This window comes from Sphaeramia orbicularis, chromosome 9 (assembly GCF_902148855.1).
Source record: "Sphaeramia orbicularis chromosome 9, fSphaOr1.1, whole genome shotgun sequence".
NCBI lineage: Eukaryota > Metazoa > Chordata > Actinopteri > Kurtiformes > Apogonidae > Sphaeramia > Sphaeramia orbicularis.
This window is the reverse complement of record NC_043965.1, coordinates 54,197,387-54,220,657: the sequence shown is the minus strand read 5'-3', so window position 1 is coordinate 54,220,657 and position 23,271 is coordinate 54,197,387. Positions and strand designations below refer to the sequence as shown.

Sequence of the window (23,271 nt, the reverse complement as noted above, 5' to 3'; positions counted from 1 at the left end):
CTGCAATTTCAAACATCTATGTTAATTCTCCTGTCAATGTCATTGACTAAAATACTGGTTTGGATGTGGAGTTGGTCCCCATGCACCACTAAGTGACTGCTGTTGGAGAAATTCTAACTTGAACCCCAAGGTTTCAGCCATGTCTTGGTTCTGAGGTCAGGGTGTAGGTCATGGTGCAGTGCACTTTGCCTTGCACTCTGTCCTCTACCTCGGTCTGCAGACAACAGGTCTGCAGCCCAAGGTTCCTGGACATATTGTGCTTGAACTATATGCTTTTGTCTCCTTTAGGAATGTGCATATCATTAGCCTCATAGCATGATCTATGGCTCCCTGTTCTATATCGCGTTCATTTTAAAATTCTGGTGCTCACTCTCCGAGCTTTACATGGCCAGGCCCACTGTCTATATTGCTACCCTGATCCAGCCCTACAGCTCAGCTCACAGCCTGAGGTCCTCAGGGCAGCTCCTGCTGATGGTCCCCTGCACTTGTCTTAATACACGAGGAAACGGATCCTTTAAAGCTGTTGCACCGCGTCCCTGAAACAATCATCCTCTGTACTTACGCTCCATGGACTTGTTGAGTCTTTTAAAGAACATTTTAAGACATTCCTTTTCAAGCAGGCATTATTAAATCCAAACTGCTTCAGGGCTGCTACAACTGATTGCACTTAATGTATTTATTGTATTGTATTTTCAATTGTATCGTATTTATTCTACTGTATTTTAATCATATTTTGTACTGTGAAGCACATTGTGACTCCCTGTCTGTGACAAGCGCTCTACAAATAAAATTTACTTACTTACTTATAAATTGCCTAACTCACACACAAATGGCCAAAAGTATTGGGACATGTTGAATTCAGGTGTTTCTTCTCTAACAGGGGTCTGGGATACAAAACAATAATGACAAAGATCATATATAGTTTTATATTGTGATAAATATCAGATTGATAATTAATATTGATGTTTCTATGTCCAAGCCTCATGAACAGGACATCTTACAGCTGTAGACATGATGTGTCCCAATATTTATGTCCATATAGTTTAGAAATATTAATATTTCCTTAAAGTTTAATGGGATATTTTTCTTCCTAAGTGAAATGTGAAGAAAATAGATGGTTAGTTGTAATAGAAAATTATTATTTACAGTCAAAGCACGAAAAATATTTTAAAAATTTAGAAGTAGAACATTTAAAATCATAGTCATGGATAAAAAAAAAAAAAACGTTGAAGAAATGAAGTCCAAACCATCTCTGAAGCATTTTGGAAACAAATATAACAATTTAAACCAAACTAATCAATGCAATGATATTTATCCCAACATAAAATTATATTATGACATTTGTCATTATTAGTTTGTTTCCCAGAAACACCTGAATTCAACATGTCCCAATACTTTTGTCTATTTGTGTATGGGTTAGGCAATTATGTTATGAGGCAAATGATATGTGATTTGTTATCCTTAGTCCTGGCATACACCAATCCACCATAACCTTCTGACCACTGACAGAATAAGTGGTAATAATATTGATTAGCTGTTTCATTACAATGGGACCTTTCACTGGGTTGGATAGTAGTTAGTAAGTGAGCATTTGGCAAGGGCCATATTGGACTGGTGATGACTTAGTCAGGGCACATCCACAACTGCAGATCTGATCCATGAAAGCCCCACCTCTCACTTACAAGACTTCAGTAATCTACTGCTAACATCCTGGTCCAGATACCACAGCACACCTTCAGAGATCTGGTGGAGTTCAGGCCTCGGGCCAGAGCTGTTTTTGTGGGAATAGGGGAACCTACACAATATCAGACAGGTGGTAATGCTGTGCTCCCATAGATGGTCGACTGGTTAAGATCTGGTTACACATCAACTGTGAGGACTAAATATTCACTTGCTGCCTAATATATCTTACCCTCTGACTGGTCTCATTAATATTAAAACCACTGTGCTTGTCAGTGGTTGATTGGTGTATTATAAGTGGGCTATATTAACAATATTTGACCAGTTATGGAGAGACACACTTACTCCATCCAGGACTAAGTTATGACGAAGTTATATGTATAAATTTAAAGATCCAGGCTAATGTTGGTGATGTAATGTTCTACCTTCATTAACGGTTCGAATCCTAGTTCCAACTGTCCACATGCCGAAGTGTCCTTGGGCAAGACACTGAACCCTAAATTGGTCCCAGTAGGACCTGGCAGGGCAGCAGCCGCCTACTGGTGTATGAATGTGTGTGTGAATGGATGAATGTGAGGAACTGTAAAACGCTTTGGGCACCATGAGGTGTAGAAGAGGCGAGATATAAGTTCAGTCCATGTACCATTTACCCTTTTCACCTATTAACAGAATAAAAGATTAGGAAAGGAGAAGATATGCTAATTACCTTCTTAAATAACTTTGATTGCTCATTTTTGAATTGGCCCCAGGGTGTTTTTGTAATATAGCAGTTTTGGTATTGGGTTGGGTAACTATAACCTTAATCCCATATGTACAGGTTTGTCAGAAAAAATGACAGCTTCCCTCACTTGTAATGTTATTCGTGGGTTTCTGTCGCATCGCAAAGTAACAGATGAAGCTGGCCGTGGTGACATTACGTGAATGCAGAGTTCTTTAACTATAGTCGCTAAAGCGTCCATAGCAGACTATTTATGGTGTGAGTCCATGTCCTGTACCTGTGTTCATGTCATGCTGTCCGTGGTGCTGAAACAGTGACGTATGGCGTGTGAGGATCACGCATCCTCTCCTGCCATTTTTGTGCTACTGGCTAGCTTGCTAAGCGAAAGGGGTCTCCATCAGCAGGAGGCAGACGAGACTGCAGGCGGTAGAGAAAGGCGGTTGAAATAAGGGACGCAACCTTCCCTGGAGAGTCGGAGAGCTCTTCCATACAGGACACCATTATTTGAAAGCTGTACAATGTCGGATTTTGACAGCAACCCGTTCGCAGACCCGGACTTCAGTAACCCCTTTCAGGTAGCGTTAGCTAACTGCGCTAGCTAGCTGGCTGGTTGGCTGGCTCCCTCCCGTAGGCTCAAAAGCCCATGCAGGCCAGTCTTGTTTTAGCATCCTTGCTAGTAGCTTGACAGCTAGGCTAGAGGTTTTCCCCAGTAAGCTATGCCGTTATGTAGCAGAATGAGCCGACCAGGATTCCCATCATTTGCCTACTAATGCAAATTATGGGAAACACTAATATATTATTTGACCACCCAACTTGAAAAAATAAATATTAACTACAATCATGTGTTATTTCTTTTGAAAATGACAAAATTTGGGGCATTTAAGAACAAAGACACATGATGTTAGCTAACGCTAGCTGGTGCCTGTCAGTAAACATTGGCATAACTCCTACTTGCTAGCTTGGTAAACGCTAACAGGTTAGCATCAGTTAGGGGTACAATGTGTGCTAAAGATGCACAAGTCATGTCAGTGGGCTGTTTTTCTACTTGTGTCCCGAAATTTGTTGTGCATTAGCGCCACATGGCTCTAGTATTCATCCAGTTAAGTAATATTATACATGCATTCCTGTAGCATACCGTTCATTTACTAGTGCTGTCTACAAACATTCAACTCTCTGTTATCTCAGTTTGGAATGAAATCCAGTTGTGTGCCTTATGATGTTTTCCCTTTCAGCTTACTTTTTTCCTGCAGGCAGCGAGCTGTTCATTTATATTACAGTCATATACAGGTCAGAGATTACCCCACTGAATGCTGTCTATCCTCTTGATATCAAAGTGGTGGTGATCACTTTGCAGTGTGTGTGTACAGGAGAAACAACACCTCAGCAGGTGTTCTCACTGTAAGCCTCGCCCTTTTACTAATACATGGGTTGGGTCTGTTGAGTAAACACCTGCAGACCTTTGGGGGACATACATTTTCAGTCACATTTAGACCATATTATTTACCATTGCAAGCGATACTTAAAACCATACATAGTGTTTCAAATGGTAAGTGTAACAATCCAGTCGCAAAAATACAATGTTACTGTTTTATGTTTCTGCAAACAACAAATATGTCAAATTTCAGTATATCGCTCAAAAATTGTATTAATGTTTGAGAGTTTAAGGTTTTTATGCTTACCACACACAATGACAGCACTTTGATCAAGTTAAGGAAAGATACCAGGAAGTGGTTTAAAACAAAGTAATTAGAAGGTGACTTACAGTGTATTTTGTGATATTTCAACCAAACTGCAATCTTTTTGTAACTCTAATGAAAGCACTTTTATTGAGTAATCACAAACTAAATCTACCAGTCATTCTCCTTAATCACCTCCTCCTCATTGACAGAAGGCATAAAAGTTGTGGCTGGTTCTGGGAAAAGAAATATTGATATAAAACATAGTTTTTGCTGTAGAAATTGAGATATATGTGTCAGTAAAAGAAATGTACAGTAGCAATAAATGTTTCTGGTGAATGATAAATGTAAGATTCTCCTTTCAGCTTCAGCAACATGTCAGAAATGCTAAATGTGGAACTGACAGCACCACTGACTGTTTTCAGCTGTTCTTCTATGTTTTGATATGGTACTTCATCACTCCCTAACCCCATGTGTGTCTCTCCTATAGGATCCGTCAGTGACACAGGTGACCCGGTCTGCCCCTCCAGGTGGTCTGGAGGAGTATAACCCATTCACAGACTCTAGAACGGTCAGCTTTGCTAGCCTTACTATATTTGATTAGTTTGTGTGCACGTGTGTACGTTCTTATGAGTGAGTGACCTAATTTCTCCCATCCTCCTCTACCTTTCAGTCCCAGAGGATTTCACTGATAAAATGTGACTGTGGCCTAATTGCAGTTTTGATGTTGGGATCTGTGTTTTGTTTGCACACATAATAACACAGAGGTTATTTGCACTTACAGGCAGCCCCTGGAAATGCCTCTAAACCGACTCCTGCCCCTTCCCAGAACACACAACCTGCCATCATGAAGCCCACAGAAGAGCCGCCTGCTTATTCACAGCAACAGACTCAGGTACTACACACAGACACATTACACTTAACGTACACTTAATCACATATAGCTTTCTGTTGACTTTTTATTTATTGAGGTAAAGTATGACAGTGTGTTAAATTTTAATCCTTACTGAGTAAACGTTACAGTAACAGTTATGGCTGGGTGATCTTGCCAACTTAAACTGTTATTATTCTCAGTTTGTCATATAATGCTCTTTTTAGAGAGATTGTTTCTTTAAAAATATGAATAATGGCACTGAAGGGTGACACAGTTGATAGCACTGTTGCTTCACAGCAAGAAGGTCCTGGGTTTGATTCCCCGGGTGGGACCTTTTGTGTGGAGTTTGCATATTCTTCCCCTGTTTGCATGGGTTCTCTCCGGGTACTCTGGCTCCCTCTCACCATCCAAAGACATGCACTAATATGTTGATTGGTTACTCTAAATTACCCGTTGGTGTGAATGTGAGAGTGATTGGTTGTTCGTCTCTTTATGTTGGCCCTGCAATGAACTGGCGACGCATCAAGCGTGAACCCCACCTTCAGCTATACGTAGCTGGGATAGGCTCCAGCACCCCCATGACCCTCTTGAGGACAAAGCGGTTCAGAAGATGGATGGATGGATAATGGCACTGTTAAACCTTTTCAACTGAGCTAACTTTTGCGTGTTTATCAGAGTTCTTGCATGTTGCACTAACCTGAATTAGTAGCACAGGTGATTGGACTTATTGATGTAATTTTTAGTTAATTCATATTAATACATTAGTGTGCATCTGCAGTTAAATGCTCAGATTTAGTCCTTATTATCTTGCAAATTTTGTTTAACTACTGAAGAAATAATAAAAAAGAATTGCAACCAGAAGAACTTTCCTTTACAGTGAGTCTGATTTTCACAGATACTTTGAGTTATGTTGTTGTGCAAAGATGTTGATCTGGTGTGCATTCATTTAACTCCAGTGGGACAAGTTGTGCCCCCACAGTGTATGTATTTAATGGAAACACTGCAGCTACATGTACAGAAAAATGTGGACTCATATTTCATCTAGATATTGTCAGTGTTGGTCCTAAATTATGTAAAAATGCAGATTTTCTAGTCAGATGAAATAACAAAAACTCTATACATACACTTATACAGCCTAAGCCTCCAGAAACCAGACAAAAGTAGAAAAGCCCTCGGAGAGCGCAGACCTCCGCCAAAGCAGATCAATGCCCCCCCCCCCCCAATCACCACCCACATTTAATCATTTGTTCCTTGTGCCAGTATCAACATTTCCTGAAATTTTCATCCAAATCCGTCCATAACTTTTTGAGTTATCTTGCACATAGACAGACAGACAAACCAACGCCGGCAAAAACATAACCTCCTTGGCGGAATTAATTAGGCAAAAACTTTTTGTTCGGTTGTAACTCACCTACATTTTGATGAGGGAAAATCGTGATTTAGACGATGGCTCGGGATTCTACCGTAAAAAATGGTCACATGATCTTTTGGCAGGATAACCCAGTCCTAGTGTTTGTGCTTGTAAATCTTGTAATTTTCTTTTTGTTAATATGGCAAATTTGATATTGAAATACAGTATATTTTAGCATTGACTCCTTTAAACCATTTTCAGACACTTTTGTTTTTGTTTCTTCTTCACATTTCCTGTTGTCCTTTTCTATACTCCTCTGCTTTCTGATGTCCCTGGCCCTCAGCGGCATAATGAGGTACTGTTTGTCATCTGATGTGTCATGGCCTACCTCATGACACCATCTCCTTTACTGTTTACCCTTTTCCCACCTGTAGCTGTCTGTTTGCTGCACCAACAGAAGTAACTGATTGCTTTTTCGGTTGTTCACTGAGTTTTTTCCTGTCAGAAACTAATACACTCAAGCTTACCAGTGCAGGAAGCCTTCATTGGTGGACATTATTCAAATCAGTCAGTCAAATCTTATTTATTTAGCGTCACATCATTACATAAATTATCCCATGACACTTTACATTTACAGCTGGTCTAATCCAGACTCTTAAGCCAGTTTACAGAAACTCAACAGAATCCTCCAGGAGTAAACACTCAGTGACAGTCGTGAGGAAAAACTCCCTTTAACAAGCAGAAACCTGGAGGAGATCCCAACTCTGGTGGATGGTTGTCTGTTCTGACCAGTTGGGGTTAAAGAGAGGGTGTTAAAAGAAGAGGAAAAAAAAGAGAGAGACAAAAAAAGAGAAAGGGGGAAGGGAAAAGGAGGGAAATAGGGGGAGACCCATGGATGCACAGCAAACTGCACTACATAATAACTCCTGTCTGATGTTGTGAAGTAACTTTAAAGCCCTTCTTTCTGTCTGTTAGGACCAGGCACGTGCTCAGGCTGAGTTGTTGAGGAGGCAGGAGGAGTTGGAGAAGAAAGCAGCAGAACTCGATCGTCGGGAGAGAGAGTTACAGTCCCATGGAGCTGCAGGTCAGTCAGACAGGCATTCACTCACAGTGTGAACTCCATAGTCTCTCCCATTTAACATCCTGAGACCCAGCTATGAGGTTTTTTCACTACTTATGTGGACAAGAGTTTTACAGCTTTATTAAAAAAAAAAAAAAATGCTGTCCACTGCAAAGGACATTCGTTTAAAAAAAAATTGTGTCTTAAAAACTTGTCATGCTGTGTTTGCTCAAGACAGTAGTTTTATGCAAAAAAACCTGTACTGCCCTGGGTCTCAGGAGGTTAAAACTAGATTGAGGATTGAGAAGGTTGGAGTGATACTGATCCAGTAGTGAAATGTAATTATTATACCTCAGATTTGGGGTACTTGTTGTTTACATGACTAATTCCATTTAATTCAGCTTCATAGTAAGATAAGATAAAATATGCCTTTATTCGTCTCTCAAGGGGAAATTCCAGGTTTACGGGAGCAAAAGTACAAAAGCACACAAGAGCAAAAGAAGTGCAAAATCAAAAATAAAGACAAATCAAAAATCCAAAAAGCTATATACAATTTACAGCTGTGTGCATGCTGATCATGCCATAGGTTGGATAGGGATACGGTTTATTACACGGTTTATTGCACTGATTATTGCACGGTAGCACTCAACTACATTACATAAATATTTAACTTTTTCTCCATTTTATTTGTTTGACAGCTCAAGTTTCTTTTCAGTTTCCCCATTTTTATCCTACTCCTCTGCAGTAAAAACCATATATATATATATGTGTGTGTGTGTGTGTGTGTGTGTGTATGTGTGTTCATTTTGAATATGGGAATAGTTTAAGGTTTAAGTTTAAATTCTTCATCTTAAGCTCAATACATTCTTTAAACAGGCTCATGCATTTGCTTGAAAATGCATTGCCATGGTGTGTATAACCATTGCTTGTTTTTGTTTAGAGATACAGTATTGTTGTTCTCACAGGGCAACAATACTACAAATATTAAGAATGCATTGATACTGATATTGGTAATTCTAATACTGGCCTAAACTCAATAATACACATTGCCAGTGTGTGGGTTGTTTGTAGTTGTAGTTTTTGTACTTGATATGTTTAAAAGGTTTATGTATATACATAGAGAAAGGGACTGTGATATCATCACTTGAGTGTTAGCAAAAAGAATACTACAATACACTCATAAAAGTCACAGTCAATGTGCTGTATTGTACTTCTTTTACATGATATATACAGAAACTAAAGACTCTCGGCTGTGTTCCGTTTAGGCCGAAAGAACAACTGGCCTCCCCTGCCAGAGAAGTTTCCCGTTGGGCCTTGTTTCTACCATGACATCGCAGTGGACATTCCTATAGAGTTTCAGAAGACTGTCAAGATCATGTACAACTTGTGGATGTGTAAGTAGATCATTACACGCAGATCCTTATGATGCTGTATTTCCTCATTTGCCAGTGAACATTGTCTTTGTGATGAGGTTATCCAAATGTCCCAGACACAAACACAAAATCAAAACCAATATGCACTGCAACACATCAACCAAACAACAGTATAATGTTGGAAAGGCTCATTAGGTTGAACAACAGTCCAGCCTGCACCAACACAAACCAAGATGTTGCATAGTGCAGTGTTGTAAATGCAAATAAAAAAGGAAGCAGTGATATTAAAATGCTCTTTAACTTGTATTTAATTGTAGACCGTTGTGGTGGAAAATTTACTTTCGAACACAACATATGTGTTCTTCAACTTCATTTCATAAATATACATCCATTCCTCACATTCTCATCGAAAATTATTGAAATGTTCAAAAATTCGAAGATTCAAGGAATCTTTATGTATTTTGTTCCATAAAAGGGTTCAAGTCTAAGAAAGCAGTGAGATTTTAAAACAATACATTTTGCATTCAAAATGACAGCTTTTTCAGGGACCTTAATGAATAAATAAAGTAATAAACAAGTGGTGCCAGGTACAACAAACCCCGCCCCTTGCATGTAGCTTATTACATAGCTTATTTTGGCATCGATCCAGCTGATGTCATCATGTCTATGTGTGTGCGGATGTCAGCATGGGCAAGTTTCGTCCATTAAATCAATCAATCAAATTTTATGTATATAGCACTAAATCATAACAAAAGTTATCTCATGACACTTTACATATAGAGTTGGTCAAAACCAGACTCTAAGCCAATTTACAGAAACCCAACAGAATCCTCCAGGAGCAAACACTTGTGACTGGTGACAGTGGAAGGAAAAACTTCCCTTTAACAGCAGAAACCTGGAGTGGACCCAGACTCCTGGAGGATGGACGAGTGACAGGACCAGTTGGGGTTAAAGAGAGAGTAAAGGAGGAGAAAAGAGAGAGCGATAGAGATAGAGAGAGACTGGGGGAGAGGAGGAGAATAAGTGCCATAATAAGTAAATGGGAGAAAAAAAAAAAAGATTTAAAAAAATGTACCTACTTTTCCCAAAATGTAATCACATCTATTCTGGGTCACTGGCAATCTATAAACTCAATTTGGTATGAATTCAACCAATAGTTTTGCTCCTGCAGACTTGTGAAATTTCACCCATTATAAGTAAACGGGGGAAAAAAATATTTTAAAAAATCATTTTAAAAAAATGTCAACTTTAACCTACTTTTCCCAAAATGTAATCAAATCTATTCTGGGTCACTGGCAATCTATAAACCCAATTTGGTATGAGTTCAGCCAATAGTTTTGCTGTTAAAGTGTTAACAAAGAAACAAACAAACCGAACCAAAAACAATACCCTTCGCCCCCTCTTATGGGGGCAGGGTAACAAAGCCGTATTGTGCATGCGCTCTAAAGACCTGGCTGAGGAACAGGGGGGGTCCAAGTGCTGGATTGGTCTGATGCAGTCCCCACTTGTCCCCAAAAGAGAATGTGGGGCGATCCTGGAAACACAAAATGTGACAACATAGTAGTGTTTCACTCCTTAAGACTTGTTTTAGAGTTGCTGAATATGTCAAATTAATTTCATTATTTGGATTTTTCTGTCTGAAAATCATAATAAACACCTAAAGTAAGTGAAGCTTGAATTTTTTGGATGTATCACCCAGCTGTAATTTGTTTACAGGAATAATTAGACAAAATGTGTGAAACAATAAATGAATGTCTTTTAAGTGTTGAGAAAAGAAATGATACATTTATGCTTTACTGTCCCTTTTTTTTTTTTTTTTTTTTTTTTTTCATAAAGAACAGATATCGTACATACATTTACCAGTGACTGCTGGTGAAATAATTTTTGGGTGGGGTGCAGTATCCAGGTCAGTTTTCAGCTACACTATAACCACATATCACCACTAGGACACACCAAAGCACATGCACCACTATTTTAAAATATTAATTTAAATTAAAATAAAAATACACAGTATGTTTTTTCAGTCATGTATTTTTAATGTAACTTTCATTCATCTATCCTTCAAACATGCACATTTTTCTATGACTCTATTTTTAAAGTCAGACATATCCCTGACAAGTGTCTTTTCCACTGATAATATGGACAATGTATTTAGACCAGGGCTGGAGGTGTGCAGGTGGATCGCATGGCATTAAAAAAAAAAAAAATAGAAAATCAACGTAAGGGCTAAAACATATATTTGATACCACTCGTGCCAGGAATTGATGCCCCCGCACCACAGTCAGTTGTGTTAATCTCTGAGCTATCCAACCGCTTAGTCTCAGCTCAGCAGTATTACCAACAGACCTATTCACTGATTCTATTTCTGAAGAAGGTCTTGATTCTTTTAGGATGTGACATTTACTCCTGTGGGTGGGACTTGGGGCAATTTTTTGCACCCTGAGGCTCTCCTATCTCTTGTATTGGAGGTGGTCTACTGCACACACACCATTTATAACGGGTGTATTTATGGTTAAATGGGGTGCCTTCTATTGACAAGCTGCCACTGACATTGACAAATGAAACTGACCAGACAAGCATGTGTTCTTTGTGTCTGTAATGAAATCCTTATTGAAGTGCTAATATCACTGCTTTCTTTTTTCATTTATTCATATTTATTTTAATACCAACACAAACTTTTCTTCTTTGGGGTTGTAAATGTGTGCTGCCTGATACAACCCCTCACTGACAAGTGCCATTGTAACAAACTAATTAACATTATTACTGTATCAGCCGTCAGTCATCAAAATGTTGCCAATCAGTGTGTATCTCATACTTCCTAAACTCTGTGATGAAATGAATGTGTGTTTACTCATTAACAAGACTTCATTTGGCTCTGTTTCCCACCAGTTCACACAGGTACACTCTTCGTGAACATGTTCGGCTGCCTGGCCTGGTTCTGTGTGGATGCATCCCGTGGGGTAGATTTTGGCCTGGCCATGTTATGGTTTCTGCTCTTCACACCTTGCTCTTTTGTCTGCTGGTACAGACCACTTTATGGGGCTTTCAGGTGAGCACACACTTGGGAAAAGATAGCAGTAGAATGATTCTAAAATGAGCCTGTTTTCATGACCAGAAAAGTCTGATAACTGGAAGTAATCAGATAATAATTATCAAATCTGATGCATTTACATGCACTTAATAAATGCGATAATCAAAAAACCCTGGTTTAGATGCTCCAGTCCATTATTGGATTACTTTCGGGGTATGTATGTACGTACATAGTGATGGTAGAATCAAACTTCCTGTTGTCGTCTGCTCACATTTGACTACCGAACTTCTGTTCTCTATGATTTTAAGTGTGTTTACACATGAGCAAATGTAAAAGAACAAAATAAATCAGATTTACCTGTATACATGCAAGAAGACAACAGAGTATTGGGGAGAAATCCAGGGGTGTTAATCTGACTTCTCATAATTAGATTACTGTTGTTATCTGATAGAGCATATCAGATTATTATGTTTACATGGCCACTTGAATAATCTTATAACTCCAGAAATCAGACAGTGATGGTAGTATTAATGTGCATGTAAATGGGCTCACTGTGTCTTGGAGGAAAAACATTGTATTATTAAATGTGCTAAGTGCTCCACATATTACATGCAACATTAAAAGCAAATATTCTCAACAGCATCCAAAGAAATGACACAGATGAAGACAGACATCCACAGTCTGAAGCAGATTTTGTTGCTGAATTGAAGTAAATGCATGTGTGTTATTTTGGTGGCTGCTCATTAATCTCTCTGACTCATTCTTTCTCTGTCTGTCCTACAGGAGTGACAGCTCATTCCGCTTCTTTGTCTTCTTCTTTGTCTATATCTGTCAGTTTGGTGTTCATGTGCTGCAGACTATTGGCATCACAGGCTGGGGAACATGGTGAGTATTCTGCCCACTCACTTTTTCTGTTTTTCTGTGTGTGTGTGTGTGTGTGTGTGTGTGTGTGTGTGTGTGTGTGTGTGTGTGTGTGTGTGTTTGTGTGTGTGTGTGTGTGTGTGTGTGTGAGAACTGGATTTCTCTCATGCTGCTGTTATTGTGTTTTGCCAGTGGATGGATTGCAGCTTTAACCGGTCTGAACACCAGCATCCCTGTAGGCATCATCATGTTGCTTATCGCAGCCCTGTTCACTGCTCTATCTGTGGGCTCACTCATCATGTTTAAAAAGGTAACGCACTGAAATACTGTTCTGACATGACAGCTACATTTCTACAAAACTATTTCCCTGCTGGTCCATTGTCTGAAGAATTGATTTTAGTGGATGCATTACATTATTTCAGTGGAAATATGTGGAGCTTATTGTTAACAGTCTACAAATGTAAATATAATGTACATATAGGGTGATGAACAATTCACACCCACCTCAAATCAATTTGACAGTTCAATGTACTCTGATGATTAAGCAAAGTAAGTAGAAATAAAGTTTTATAATACAGATGGATTCATTATAAACCGGTCCTCGCTGATATATTTGACTGTTTCTGCTCTCTTTCAGCGTTGATTAGTCAAACGATGAATTTTGAGGACATCTCAGATTTTGCCAACAGATACAATATCAACATCACATGATCAATGCAACAAAAATTTGGCTCTGCACATGAATTTACAACTAAATGCTGCTACCGGGTAGAGATGTCAGGATACCAAAAATTCAGGAATCAATACTGATACCACTAAAATCACACGATTCTCGATACCGAAGTCGATACCACGGTAAAAAAAAAAAATTTAAAAAAAGAATCATAATAACCCATAAACTCAAACAAGAAATACAGGCATCAGTTTTTCCATTTCTTAAAAAAATTTGTATCGACAGGTTTTTTTTTCATCATAGTATCAAATGGTATCGTGAGTATCTGTTCACATGACATCCCTACTACCGGGTTCATATTCTCTGGGCCTGCTCCTCAGTGTTGTTTACAACCAACCACTACTGAGAATAAGACACACTGGAAAAGGGTTAATAATAACTTAACAGTTAAGAATGATTGATTTAAGACAGGTGTAGCTGAAAGCAGTAGAGTTGACTGTAGGTAAGTTTGAGTCCTTAGTAGTATAGACTCATCCCACAATTTACTAATGCAGACTTCAAACACCTAGACATTAACATAAGATCAGACTTTATTTATCCCACTGTGGGGAAATTTCACAGTTAACAACAGCAGCATGCAACAAGTGCACTTGAAAGACCACAAACAAGTGAGAAATGAAATATAAGAGAAAAATAAGAAATTTGGTATTTATATACAGGGTGGGGAAGCAAAATTTACAATGAACATTTAGTTGTTTTTTCTCAGCAGGCACTACGTCAATTGTTTTGAAACCAAACATATATTGATGTCATAATCATACCTAACACTATTATCCATACCTTTTCAGAAACTTTTGCCCATATGAGTAATCAGGAAAGCAAACCTCAAAGAGTGTGTGATTTGCTGAATGCACTCGTCACACCAAAGGAGATTTGAAAAATAGTTGGAGTGTCCATAAAGACTGTTTATAATGGAAAGAAGAGAATGACTATGAGCAAAACTATTACCAGAAAGTCTGGAAGATACTATTAAAGAAGAATGGGAGAAGTCGTCACCCGAATATTTGAGGAACACTTGTGCAAGTTTCAGGAAGCGTGTGAAGGCAGTTATTGAGAAAGAAGGAGGACACATAGAATAAAAACATTTTCTATTATGGACGTTTTCTTGTGGCAAATAAATTCTCATGACTTTCAATAAACTAATTGGTCATACACTGTCTTTCAACCCCTGCATCAAAATATTGTAAATTTTGCTTCCCCACCCTGTAAATAAAGAGTTAAAAAATTAAATATTATTTACATCATGGTTCCACATGCACATGGTGGTGCATGGTGATATGGGAGGGTAGGGGGATTACAGTGAACTGTAATATAGTCTGATCTAGGGATGTAACGATTAGAGATTTTGATGCTACAGTTATTACCTCCGCCAAGGAGGTTATGTTTTTGCCAGGGTTTGTTTGTTTGTTTGTCTGTTTGTCTGTCCGTTAGTGTGCAACATAACTCAAAAAGTTATGGACAGATTTTGATGAAATTTTCAGGGTTTGTTGGAAATGGGATAAGGAAGAAATGATTAAATTTTGGTGGTGATCGGGGGTGGGGGGGCCCATTTCCAACAAACCCTGAAAATTTCATTAAAATCTGTCCATAACTTTTTAAGTTATGTTGCACACTAACGGACAGACAGACAGACAGACAAACAAACAAACCCTGGCAAAAACATAACCTCCTTGGCATGGGGGGGCCCACGGGGGGGGGGCCACTGATCAGCCTTGGCGGAGGTCTGCGCTCTCCGAGTGCTTCTAGTTGTCAGAGAAATAATCGCGGTTTCACGTCTATTTTGTGCGGGGGGTTATGTGTGGGGGTGTAGTTTGCGCCGCGCATACCTCACAATAGATACAGTCAGCAATGACGTTACAGGTAGGGATGCAATGATTATGTGGTTTCACAATTAACCACGATTAAAAATGGCACGGTTAATTAAGCGTCAAGTTTTGTCACTCTCAAAAACAGGGAGATTATGCTGGACATGTGAGCGAAAATAAATTTACACCAACGCCACACCACCTTAAACCGCCGTGTTTATTCAGGCATAACCTACCTAACCATGGAAGAGAGAGCAAGTAGCCAGACTTTGTTTCCAGCAAATAAGTGCCTCAAGTGGGCAGTGTGGGAGCATTTTGGTTACACAAAGAGGAGCGAGGGTGTAATCGAAGAAGACAGATCCCCAACATGCAAAACTTGTTGCAAAAAAGTTTCGGCTAATTCGCCTCTAATTTGATGCCGCACATGTGGGATCATTACCCAGCTTTACTTGACCAAGTAAAGGTAATGTACATATTAAATAAATTAGTTAAATTACGTTAGTTGCAAGTTACTTAATTAAAAGGAATTTGTAAGAAATTAAATGTGTCACTTATAATCAGTAGCGGAGTGGTGTGAGTTGAGTTCAGTGCAAGGTAAACAAATGAAGCCACACCAATACGGCGTAATGTCAGTCTGTGGGAGACAAACGATGTAATGCTCTAAAAGTCTTCAGTCATACTTTTTTTAATGTAACGTTAAATAAAAAAATAATAAAGGACGAGGCAGAATTGTCCTAGACCACATCATGTTACAAAATTAGATGAATTATTAAACATTTTTTTAAATTAAGAAAATATGTTTAGATGACAGTGTTGAATGAAACTTTAATTTATTACTCTCATCTTCCCATGGGTATCAATAAATATTAGTCTTCTGTTAATTATAATAAAATAATTTATTCATATTTAATTAAAAATCAAAAGTGCAATGCAGTCAGATGTCCTGCAGCCTTGGACTCAGTTTTTTTGTTGTTTTCAAGGAAATATATTGATGTTTACAGAACAGAGGTCACTTATTTAATCCCACACAGTGAGATGGACTTTTAGTTTGTCTTCATTATTTTTTTATACTATATCACTGAGTTTCTGTTTCAAAAGACAGCAATAAATGCATTGAAACCGTGAAAGAATGTTCACATGATTGTATACATGACTTGTGTTGGGAAATCAGTTAATGCGCAATAATTGTGATAATCGTGAAACTATGATTATTCCTTAGACAATAATCGCACCAACAAAATCCATAATCGTTGCATCTCTAGTCACAGCTGAGGGTGGGGAAACCTGAGGAGGAAAACAACTCCCCCTCTACCACCACCCCATCCACTATACTGTAAAAACATGGAATTTAAACTTGTCTTGCTAACGCTAACAAGTTGTTTTTCTTCTTAAAAGTGACTCAAAATGATAAATTTAACATAAAATAAACATCAGAACAGTTGGTGACTGATTCAAAAGTTGGCAATAAATCGATAAAGCATTTAATTGTTGTTGGTCCAATTTGACGTGGGGTTCTTTTAGCTTTGCACAGAAACAGGTGATAGAAATGTTCTTCAGAGGGCTATGTTTTGTTTTATGCTTGGAGTACATTTCAGAGCCAGCACTTTTTTTTTTTTTACATATACTGTACTCATTAAAGAACTTACTTAGGTACTGAATGTGTAGTTTTGTACATGTTGCAAGGACACCTACACAAATTACAAATGTAGTACAAAATTCACTAGTGTTCAAACAATTAAGGTAATATTCCCGATACCCCTGACATAGTCTACGATTGTTTGGAAATGGTTCACATTACATCAAACTGATCTGAAATGAAGTGCTGACTGCAGACATAAATGTACAACTTTAATTGGTGATTTTTTTTATTTTATTTTTTTGTTTGTTTATTTGCGATGCAAAAGGGCACACAACAACTCTATGGGATTATAGCTGAAGGCAGAGACCAGTTTGTTTTCCCCCTCACCTCTAACCTGATGTGACGTTTGTGGGCGTTCCTGTTGTTGCCGACTGTATCTATGGGTACATGCAGACCATATAACTGTACATCAGGGATTAAAGTTCTCCGTCACCATGACAGATTTCCGTCAAATGGAAAAATTGAGGGGGGAAAAAGTCATATTGAAGTAACTTCCCCACGTGTTTCTCAGAGTCCACTCGGCACCGCGATCCTGTCCTGGGTCTGCAGGTGTTTAACACAGGCACAGGGGGCTGATAGGTTTAACAGTGATGATAATAAGATGACTTCTTTATTTTTATGTCGGGAGGAGAGATTGATGACTATTTATCTTTGGAAGGAAACGCTGCTCATTCTGTGCCTCAGAAACACATGGACAAGTTCAGCTTTACCGAAGTTCAGCCTCCAGACGCTAACTTTAGTTTAGTGCTAACAAGTAACTTTCATTATGAAAGAACCACAGCGAAAAGGGAAGAAGACAGAACTGATCTACATGGACCTTCATGTTTGGGTTCATAGCTTATCTTCTCTTGCCGGTATATGACTAGTGTGTGTGTGTGTGTGTGTTTGTGTGTACGTGCCCTTCCCGTGCATGCGGCTGTGTGCGCCACATGCACGGGCCTTACGCGGTTACGCGCCCGACTGCATAAGTGCTTTATTTTGACCCGTTTAGCATCTTATTTCTGTCTGTGTGGTACAGTACGAAGATAAAATTGAATGAATGAGTAACACCCTTGGTATTTGCAAAGCCACTGTATTTTAAATACCCTCAGAGAGTATCTGTAACGGAATATATAAATATATATGAATATAAAAGCAGAAAAAATAAAAGATTAGTTGGTTAGGGTTACATTTACACAGACATTTTCCCCAAAATTCATGTGCTGTTGGAGTTGGAGTTATGTTTTAGGAGTTCGTAAATTGTTAAATAAAAAGTTTTTCACTCATTTTTTGCAGTAAGGTTTTCTTCTAGTTATTATTTTCACTTGCTTCAAAGGTTTTCATACCCTTTAAAATTAACCAGAGAGCACCAAAATTGACCTAAAGCTTTAAAAATTTTCTGGGGGAGGACCCCCAGACCCCCCACCAATACCACTCATGACATTTTTTCTATCCATGTTACTAATCTTCTACACCTGTACACTCTCCCATTCAGTGTGTTTTACAGTATTGCCAAATTTGACTATATCAACTTGTACGCAATAGTAGTATTGTATTGCATCATTTTTAATAGTGGCCAATGATTTTGACCAGAAGAAAATTTTCAGTCAGATGAAAAATTTTTGCTTTAATCCCTGCTGTACGTCCCTTTGCAAAGTAAAAGTGAAACAGGCGTTAGCCTACTAATTCCTCTACGTCTCCTGCTGGTGTGAGGCTCATTTACCTTTTCCCTACCTCCTGAAACTTCACTAATTTTCATTTGAGGGGGCAGGGCATTTGTTTATGAGGGCATTACCCGCTCTCGTTCCCCCCTAGAACTGGGTCCTCTCTACAAGCGCATCAGACTATTTTTTTGTTTGCCTTGTGATCAGTCAGAGTGTGTTTATTGCGTCAATTCGCAAGTTACCCCTCCTGGAGCTTGTATGACAGTCTGAACTGGAGAAGAACGGCCTTACTCTGCCGAAGCTCTGCAGACAGACTGGTGTGAATTGGTTGGACAATGGTAGCCTGAAGCTGCAAAGATGACGGTAGTGAACGCAAACTCTATGGAAATGAAACTGAGCCCACATCAAAAATATATTTATGGTCAAGACAATTTAGAAATACGTCCACCCCCTGAGACAGACGGTCAGCTTGTTCCTTCTCTGTCTTCTTCACTCGTGGAATGTTGAATGCAGCTTGTGTAATGTTCCTTTTGTTTTGTGCAGGAAGCACATATTGGCGTGTCTTTTGTTCTGCTCTTAATCTACTGTTCTTTGTGAGACAGTTTTTGGCAGCCTCGATGATTAATTAACTGTGACATTGAAAATCACGATTAATCGTAATACCATGACATCATTACAACCCTAGTCTGATCATGGCTGTGGGAGGAATGACCTGTGGTATCACTCCTTCTTGCACTGGGGGTGTGAAAGTCTGGTGCTAAAGGAGCTGCTCAGGGCCTCTACAGTGGGGTCCACGGGGTGGGAGGGGTTGGCCATGATGGATGTCAACTTGGCTGACAACCTTCTTTTTTGCACCTCCTCAGTGGAGTCCAACGGGCAGCCTAAGACAGAGACATATACCAACATAGTTCAGCCTGTGGACCATCTCAGTCTGAGACACAATGTCCACAGAAGAAAACAAAAGTCAATGAAAGCCATCATTATCTCAGTGGAAGTGACTATGAATCTGTACTGGTATTTGTACCTCTGCCAGGAGGTATTGTGATCACTTTGCTTTGTGTGCGTGCGTGTTTGTTTGTTTGTTAGCAAGATAACTCAAAAAATTATGGACGGATTTTCATGAAATTTTCAGGAAATGTTGATACTGGCACAAGGAAGAAATTATTAAATTTTGGTGGTGTTGGGGGGGGGGGGGGGTGCAGATCACTCTTAGCGGAGGTCCGCACTCTCCGCTTTTCTTGTTACTTAATGTCTACATTTAGATCGCACTAGAGTTGGGCTTTTGTCATCTCTTGTTTTCTTCAGAGACGGGTTAGTAGCACTGGGGGTCAGAGTCAGAATGAATGCTTAAAAAAAAAGAGGCAGAAGAGTCGACTTGGAAACCTTTAACATTTTGTCACGTCAGTTCAAAACAATAGGTTTGATATACAAAGAGATTGTCATAGATTGTAAGATGTGTAATCGAAAAGACATTTCTGACCCACATTAACTATCAATCAATCAATCAAATTTTATTTATATAGCACCACATCATAACAAAGTCACCTTATGACACTTTACATGTAGAGCTGGTCTAAACCAGACTCTTAAGCCAATTTACAGACACTGACAGAATCCTCCAGGAGTGAACACTTGGTGACAGTGGAAGGAAAAACTACCTGGAGCAGACCCCGACTCTGGAGGATGGACCACTGACATGACCAGTTAAAGGGTTAAAGAGAGAGAGATAAAGGAAAAGAAAGAGAGACACATGGATGGACAGTAAACTGAGCCACAACTGTTAAAAACTAGAACTGCTGTTACTAGTATAACTACCAATAACTAGTACAAGTACCCATAACTGCAAATACTCCAAATACAAGTACTAACAGTGGATTTACTACTACTGCAGCTAAATAAAAGTGAAGCCACTTTTCCAAGCTTCCATTTTGAGACAGAGTAGAGCAGTAGTATCATATCCAGTTTGCATGTGACATTCTGATCAGCGATCAGTAAATACATGAATCCGTCACATGTTTAACCCCCCTACCTGTCTCATAATGCCTGTGATTGGACATAAATGTGAGTGTTACTGAATTGATTTTCAACAGCCTGAAAAGACATGCAACATCTCATGTCCTCTCAGTCCACTTGACTTAGAATAAGATCATGGGAATGGACATTTTACCCGGTCACGCCAAACACTAACAATCACTGCCGCTTTTACACTCTTCCTGGAAAGTTTTTAATCCATTGTTTTTTCTAAATTTTACCAAAAATAAAGTAAAAATAAATCCATTAGCTGCTAAGTAATTAGCAGCTAATGGAAACCCTCCTTTGATGCATAAATCCCATTTAGAGAACAGTTTATTGATACCAGGGATATAATGTACAACAGCATAGGTTTTTCAGATCTGTACTATTTGTGTTTCTTCTCTCTTTGCAGGTGCATGCACTGTATCGTACCACCGGTGCTAGTTTTGAAAAGGCCCAGCAGGAGTTTGCAACCGGGGTCATGTCGAACAAGACCGTTCAGACTGCAGCTGCCAACGCTGCAGCCAACGCCGCCTCCAACGCCGCCCGCGGGGCCTTCAAAGCTCACCCCTAAAGTGACACAAAGATACATAACACATGCTCACACACACACACACACACACACACACACACAGACACACAGACAAGACAGATAATGTTGGAGATGCACAACTCTGCCCCTGAGAGTGAATACTACTCTGTTAAGATGGTTTTCAAGAGTCACAGAACGCAAATAATAAGAGAGACCTACAGGGGGCAGAGTTGTTCACCTTCACTTGGAATCAACTATCCCTTCTATCCTCCCTGTCTGCCTTTCAGTCAGGTGTCCATCAGCTCACATCACCTAGATCTAAGTGACCCAAGGTCTGGGTGTGTGTGGCTGTTCATTTCACCCTCCCCCCACTCCTTTGCTTTCGTTGTTCTTCTGTCCCCTCAACAATTTTCCTAGTTAAGGCAGAACTCAACGTCTAGCATACCTTATTATGTTTGTCATGGTGTGAAGACCTACAGTGTCTGCAGATCCCCGCCTGATAAACGCAGTCATGGAAAAGTGATAATCTGATCATGGTGTTTTGCACATAGTTCTGTTTTCTTGCTCGTGTACCAAACGTACAGTGTATGTTTGAAGGGGTGGGTTGGTGTGTGAGTCCATATTTCACATTAAGAACATCGCAGAGCTCATCTGTGTGGAGCTAATATCCTGCCAAAGCTTCATAAAAAGAGTTTTACAAGTTTTCACCTGCAAACAGTGGTTTTCACATGGACATCATGATTAACAGTCATATTTCTAACACATCATGCCTCAGGAACAACTGCAGTGTTTGTTGCAAGGACAAAAAAAATACATCCTACAAACACAAAAATGACTTCTGTGTTTGCTGATGATTTTTTCCACAACAGTAGGTGGTGTTATAAGTCTGTGTAAGGCCACAGGTGTTATTCTGAGTTCTGCCAAAGTTAGTCTGCCAAATAATGCACCCCTTTTAGGTTTGCTTTCAGGCAAAAGGATTCAGCACTGTTAAACTTTGTGATTTTTTTGTTTGTTTGTAGGATACTCTTTTTGTAATTGTATGTACAACTGTAACAACTTTTTTCACAATCACCATATTGCAGTTATTTGAGCTAACTGTTTTTTGTTTGATTTTTGGATAATCAGGATAAGCATAACCGTTCAGCTGTTTTCCACCATTTGAGGATTGACTGGTTCTGGTTTGTCATTTTGTTATTCCTGCTTCTTCTTGAAGCTCTTAAAGTGTAACACACATGTTACTTGTCAACTACAGATCATTAATGCCTAACAAAATGAAAATGTAAATTCATACATTTCTGTCAGGTCACAACTTATTATTTATAGCTTCTGTGGTTCAAAGGATGAAAATGTGCAGAAGAGCGTTTCTGTCTGCTGCTCTGACATCTAAAGTTAGTACAATGAATGATAGGCCAAACAGGCTTTATTCGAACAGTTTTGGCAGGAAATTATCTCCAGACAGTTTTTTTATATAATCCAGTGCTTGGTCATCCAGATCTGAAATGTAAATGTCCTATATCAATGCTTTTATTCAGAGACAAACACCATTGTGGCCATGGTAAAGTTGATTTCATATGGCTAGGAATATGTGTATGTGTGTTCTTCTTTAAGGACCTGCCTCCAGCCCCTTAACAGTGAAACCTTAAACTGTTAACTCCCATTCAAAGTAGGCGGGGTCAGCATCTCTGTGGCTTAATACAATTTGACAGCATGATAAAGAAGACATGCATGTTTCGCACATACAAGATTACTTTGGCAAGGTCATTGTGTCCACTGTTAGCCTTTTTCTGGCTACAGGTGTAGCTGGCTGGGAATGTCAGCCTTCTTATTTTCTAGTGGTTTGTGTAAGAAGTGAGCGGTGAAGCTTTTTGCATGTCCTCGTGGCTGTTTGACTGATTGACGGATCTATTTATGAAGAAGCACTGAACACCCAGGTCAGCAGGTCATCATTTCTCTCCATAAAGTTTTAGAAAAGTGTCCAGTCTGTCTGGATGCTTTCATGACCTGGTGCACTAAAGGGGGGGGGGGGGGTGGACTTGAGAAATGTCTGCATTTTCCTTTACATTAACAGGCTACTGTGTAACTTCCCTTCAGTTGTTTTGTAGCTCTTAAAAACTAACGCTGCTATGTGTCTGAGAGCCGCTCGGTTGCAACAATTAATAAACATAACGTGCGCGCACTTGAAAACCGTCGGCCTGACTTATCAGGCGCACTACTGCCCCCAGTGGCCTGACTTATCAGTGCATGGCAAAGTTTTTGGACAGACGGACGGACGACCAACCGAT

The 23,271-nt window shown here is 39.3% G+C and overlaps 1 protein-coding gene across 6 annotated transcripts; it reads left to right on the top strand.

Moving 5' to 3' along the window:
* Window positions 1-2,727: 2,727 nt before the first annotated feature.
* Window positions 2,728-23,149, top strand: LOC115425643 (secretory carrier-associated membrane protein 1-like). 6 transcript variants are annotated; one of them, XM_030143309.1, is made up of 11 exons: window positions 2,729-2,973; window positions 4,565-4,645; window positions 4,859-4,969; window positions 6,643-6,654; window positions 7,275-7,383; window positions 8,625-8,753; window positions 11,622-11,781; window positions 12,547-12,648; window positions 12,817-12,934; window positions 20,870-21,070; window positions 21,105-23,149. In XM_030143309.1, exons 1-10 carry the CDS (start codon window positions 2,917-2,919, stop codon window positions 21,029-21,031), a joined length of 1,041 nt encoding a protein of 346 aa, XP_029999169.1. In that variant the 5' UTR covers window positions 2,729-2,916; the 3' UTR covers window positions 21,032-21,070; window positions 21,105-23,149. The 6 variants fall into 6 exon arrangements, with proteins under 6 accessions (XP_029999170.1, XP_029999169.1, XP_029999168.1 ...); XM_030143310.1 differs by having other exon boundaries at window positions 2,728-2,973; window positions 4,859-4,964; window positions 6,638-6,654; window positions 20,870-23,149; XM_030143308.1 differs by having other exon boundaries at window positions 20,870-23,149.
* Window positions 23,150-23,271: the final 122 nt, after the last annotated feature.

What these genes read in the sequence shown, in the direction of transcription:
- LOC115425643 (XM_030143310.1), top strand. Translation starts at nt 2,917, where the DNA reads ATGTCGGATTTTGACAGCAACCCGTTCGCAGACCCGGACTTCAGTAAC. An exon ending in ACTTCAGTAACCCCTTTCAG is followed by an intron (nt 2,974 to 4,564) that starts GTAGCGTTAGCT and finishes TCTCTCCTATAG; the next exon opens with GATCCGTCAGTGACACAGGT. An exon ending in CATGTACAACTTGTGGATGT is followed by an intron (nt 8,754 to 11,621) that starts GTAAGTAGATCA and finishes GTTTCCCACCAG; the next exon opens with TTCACACAGGTACACTCTTC.